The 5,389-nt window shown below is 47.4% G+C and overlaps 1 protein-coding gene across 1 annotated transcript; it reads left to right on the forward strand.

Moving 5' to 3' along the window:
• The first annotated feature begins 2,695 nt into the window (after positions 1-2,695).
• Positions 2,696-5,095, forward strand: LOC119449914 (neprilysin-1). Its single transcript, XM_037713240.1, has one exon. It carries the CDS (start codon positions 2,696-2,698, stop codon positions 5,093-5,095), a length of 2,400 nt encoding a protein of 799 aa, XP_037569168.1.
• Positions 5,096-5,389: the final 294 nt, after the last annotated feature.

A 5,389-nucleotide genomic window follows, 5' to 3' on the forward strand; every position in this document is an offset into this window, starting at 1 on the left:
TTATGATTGTTGGGACACTCTGTATATGATTCAACTGAAGTTCGATGCGCAGCTCGCAGATCTTCGAAGTCCTGTCTAAGTCCTTGTCTGCACGGGGCACGGCCCGCTGCCACGCTTTAAGTGCCTCATCGCCATCAGGCACCGAGAAAATGGATGTTTTTTTTTTTTTTTTCTGCTTTTTCTAGCAGAAACATAGCCTGTTGTGTAGCAAGGCGCAAAACAGGGCGTCTGTCGTTTCATGCGACTTGCCATTGCTTCTTACGGCATGGCAACGTGTAAAAATATTATCATCACAAGGAAGCACAACTGCACAGCGTGAATGCGAACAGAAACGAGCGTGGAGCAAAAAGAGCCGAACAGAACCATGCCAACCGAGCCCACTCGCTAGCTCCGGCAGCAGCCAAACTACAGCGGAGGCATCTAAGCATGGAAGAAGGAAAATATAGGAGGACGATTGTCGCCGACTGCGGTGACCCAACACGTGATAAAAACGTCACAACGTCAGAGCGCGCGGTAGGTTTTAGTACTCCCGGTTGATGAGTTTTTTTTTTTTCTTTTTTTTTTCAATTCCCATTCGAAACGATTGCGACGTCAAACTATAGCTGTGCACAGCATGACCCCAGCCTCACCAACCAGGTTACAAAAGCCTTGCAGGACCTCAATAAAGTTTTCCGACCGACCGACCGACCGACCGACCGACCGACCGACCGACCGACCCGTTTGCACTTCTACACGAAGGCACTCAACAAAGAGAGAGCGTCTTCCCGTGAAAAGAAGCACCTGGAGCTCAGGCGCGTCACTTAGCAGAGGCTGACAACGTTCTGTTTGAACTACTTGTGAACTATTTAAACAAAATGTTTTTGTTCTCGCGAAAAAAAAAAAAAAAAAAAAAACTCACCAGCTCAGGTGCGTCGTGTAGCAAAACATCATCGATGACTGAGAATGGTTTGTTTTAAACGGATTGTAAGCCACTCTTCAAAAACGAGCTGTTTGCGTAAGCAGTGTGTCGGAAATAAAATGTTGGCTTCCGAGTTAAAAATGGGAATTTTCTTGCTTTGCGTTCGATAAGGTGTTAGCGGGAGTAAATCGGATAAAGAAAGCTACATTCTGCTATCGACGCGCGCTCAATCGGATTGTTACCTTGGCGCCTTTTAATTCCTAAGGGGCTAATAGCATAGCTACTCTATAGCAATTTGCAGCCATGAACGAGCGAGAATATATATTACGAAGCTTTCTTATATGTTATTGCATGTTGGGCTGCGTGCGCGGATGATCGCATTCTACGCCGCGCCCCTGCGCTGCGGCTGCTAGCTGCCGTCGTGGCAGACGATGATGATGATTTAATGGCCTCCCCTTTGAAACAGGGCGGTGACAAATAGTCACCTAGCCTGCGTGATTTAATCAGGTATGCTATACATGTTTTTTTTATCTAGCATTTTTGCATACATTTCATTACTCTTTCTTTTTTCCCTCAAATATATCTACCTTTCTTTATTTCCTTAAAGACCCCACACGGGGGTATTACAACCTTGTACCTCTACCTATGACTAAGAGATAAAATCAGGTCGTATAAATCTCTTCCCTGCTTTTTTTTCCACCAATACTCTAAACGTCTCTTGCTTATCTCGACTGCTGACCGTTTGATGCTTCCGTCCACTTTAAACCCAAGCGCTTCTGGAAGGTCTACGTCACCTTCTGTTCTCACTGGGTGAATCCCTTCACATTCCATTAGGATGTGTTTAATGGTCTGCGGATCTTTGCTGCAACATACACATGCCTCATCTAGTTCCGAATATTTGCTCCGGTATGCTTTGGTCCTTAGGCAACCGGCTCGAGCCTCAAATAGCAAGGCACTGCCCTTTGTGTTATTGTACAGAATTTCCCTTCTAATTTCTTTCTTCTCCTTCTTGTATATATCCATCGTCCATATCCATTGTCCGCACGCTGCCACACGTGTAGGCGTGTGGCAGCTCTCCCTGGCGGTTTCCTCCTAAAGCGCCACGCGCGAGCCGGGGCGTTCATCGCACTTCCCCATTCTAGCCACTGTAACAAGGCTTTCCCCAAGAATTGACTTTAGGGAGGGTGTCTAAATTTCTAGGGGGGGGGGGGGGGGGCGTAGAGAAGAAGCGGTAGTCCTTTTTTAAATTTTATTTTGTGTTGATGTGTCGCAGGCGACTAGCAATGGTTATGACTCCCATACCCATGACAAAGATTGCGAACAATTACTTCACTTGACACAAGGACTAAACTCGTAAGAACAAGGAATACATAAAATGTGTCCTCTACATAAACACCATCACATCTTCCACCACAAGCCAGCTATGGACGATGTGTCCCTTCGCGTACACTCCCTTATTCCGGTACTAATAAACAAAATTCCCTGTCGTGTGTAAAAAAAAAAAATATCGTTACAAATCAAGGGTTACAGAAAAAAAAAGGGGGGGGGGTGTACACTCCCCCTAGGGAGCGTTAGGGAAATCCCTGCCAAGGAATACTCGAGTTCGACCTATATAACTCATTGACGAGAAATACAAATTAACATTAAAATTATATTATGAGTACGATTTCGTCCCCACGTTAGCTTGGTGGGGAGGAAATCGGCAGCTGCAGGATCATATGTGGTAGAGGGCATCCTCGTCTGTTTAAGAAGAGGAAGAGCAAAAGCAGGCGTGCGCCATTCCCGAGCCTCTGGAACATGGAGCCGAGTCCAAGAACCCTGTATCAAGAGTCCGGCGAGCGGAGAAGTTCTCCCGAGGCCAAGTACAGAGTGGTGCGCACGCGATCCCCTTCGCACATCATCCAGACAACGCACAGTCGGCTGCCGTACGTGGTCGTGTGCACGGTCGGGGTGATCATGGTGCTGGTGGGTGTGGCTGTGTCGACGTATAAGCTGCAGAATGGCAGCACCATCCTGGAGCTCTTCAACCGCTCCATATCGCTACTCACGTACAACTCTACATCCAGCCAAGACAGCAGCGAAGCCGGTGCTCAGCCGGCCAGGCATTTGCTCAAGCACGAGGTCAAGCTCGGCGACTCCGAGCCTACATGCAAGACAGACGCATGCATCTGGATAGAGCGCTACCTGCGTGGAAAGCTCAACACCAGTGTGAGCCCCTGTGTGGACTTCTACGCATATGTCTGTTCCTCCAAGTGGTTCGCCAAAGGTTTAGACATCAGGGACAGACCATACGCGGAGCGCAGCACAGGCATGTTGATGCTGGACGTCGAAAAATTTTTTCGCAGCTATCTAAAGCAGAACGAAGAACGCTACCATAAGTATCCAGGAGTGTTTTTGCACCAAGCTATTTCTCTTCTGCCAAAGTGCCAGTCCGAAGAGAAGGAGGACAAAAGCTTCACTTCACTAAGAAGCCTTCTTGAAGAGTACAACTTGGGAAATTGGCCTTACAGAAAGGCACCGCGGGGCGTCAATATCGTGACTATTTCCGCATTCGTCGACAGGGACCTGGGTGTGTTCTCTTTGGCGCGAGTGTACCTTAAGAAACCATTCGAGGATGATCGAGGCTATACTGTTCATTTGGACAAACCTAGCTCCACACTTGAAAGACATCAGCTGGCCTTCCTGTCCGAATCTGTGGAAAACTACACAGACAAAGTGGCGCTGGCACTTTCACTCTTCGAGAAGAGGCAAGATATGAGTGAGCAAGCTGATGCAATTGTAGCACTAGAGAAGAAACTTGCTACTGCAATGCCAATCTCCAAATTTACAGAATTTCAGGACAGAATTAAGCGTATTGGGCAACTAGACCGCAGGGGAAAGTGGGATTGGAAAGAGTACTTGAATATAATTTTTCAAGACATTGAGGTATTTGACAATGAGAAGCCTGTGTGCATCATGCACCAGGACTACCTCCTCAAAATGGCGTCAGTTGTTAACGAAACTGAGACTGTAACTTTGCTGAATTACATCGGCTACCGCTTAGTGGTGCACGTTTCTCCTCTGTTGGCCAAACCTGCTGATCGCCTGCTCCGACTGAGCCATGACAACTACCAAGAATTCGTGCCCGACCGACTCCAAGCTTGCATGCACCTTTTGGAAAGAGTTTACAAACAAGGTATGCGCTTCTTTGCTAGAATGACCTTCAGCAAAGATAACTCCACTCTGTTGCTCAAGCACTACGACTACAGCATGTCCAACGTTGAAATTCAACTCAAGAGCACTATGGCAGACAGACTTCTCTCTACGTCTTCCTGGCTAGATCGCTCAGCAATAGGAATAGGCGTCGACAAGCTAGAGAACATGCGACTGGCGTTTCTGGGAAGCACGGACGACATAAACACCGTCGCGAACTACTACAACTTCAACGCCCAACCACTGGACCCAACTCATCTCTTGGAAAGTTTCAGAGAAGTTCAGGCAGGCACCATGAACATCTATTGGGAGACTAAGCCTCCGAAGGACGACTTAGACGCGAGATACGACCACTCGGCATTGACCCCTGGCTACGAGTACTTCTTTGGGCGAAACGTGTTGTTCATTCCACATGGAAATATCGCGTTTGCTAATGACATTAGCAAAAACATGGAGCCTGTGTTGTATCCCCTTCTGCTTCCCAACGTTCTTCGGGGGATGTTTTCAGCGGTAGACCGTCGAGGCGCCACTGTGGACCACAACTTGGCCGTAGCGACTTGGTGGAACACAGATGAACTGAGCAAGTTCTCCCAGATGGAGCTCTGTTTCCAGGACCAATACTACATTGAGATACGGGAACTTGTTGGCGACAGTTTCGACGCGCGGATAAAGCTGGATGAAAATATCGCAGACAACGCAATACTTGCACCGTTGCACGACCTTTACCTGAAGACTCTGACCTCGCAGGGTATCACGCTTGACAAACAGAAGCTTGTCTTAGACATTGGTGACGTAGACATGCACAAACTGTTTTTCATTTCATATGCACTTGGCCTATGCGACAATCCAAGTAAGAAGTCATCCGTACGCAAAGTGAAATACGAAAGGATTCCTGGCAGGCTTCGCATCAACATACCACTGATGAACTTCGCAAAGTTCGCAACAGCGTTTAACTGTCCCGTGAATTCACCCATGAACCCTGCCAGAAAGTGTACAGTGTGGTAGTTCTATGCACAAACCTCAACATATACAAAACTGCTCACTACCCGATGCAGAGCACACAAAAACGTCTCACTTGTTTGCATCATTCTTCATCATATACAACTTCATAAGCAGGCATTGAAAGCATCAAGAGCAGTTTTTCTGAAATAAAGTTCTACAAATACAGTACAACCAGGTTTCTTTCTTTATAGCGAAGCTGTTAAGGGCTAGGTTCCAGGAGATCGTGTCGGCGTGTAGAAAAGCCACGTGACTTAGCGGGAGAGGAAGGAGGAGAGCAGCTCATCTCTGTGATCCTGT

Source organism: Dermacentor silvarum, chromosome 1 (assembly GCF_013339745.2).
Source record: "Dermacentor silvarum isolate Dsil-2018 chromosome 1, BIME_Dsil_1.4, whole genome shotgun sequence".
NCBI classification, from domain to species: Eukaryota; Metazoa; Arthropoda; class Arachnida; order Ixodida; family Ixodidae; genus Dermacentor; species Dermacentor silvarum.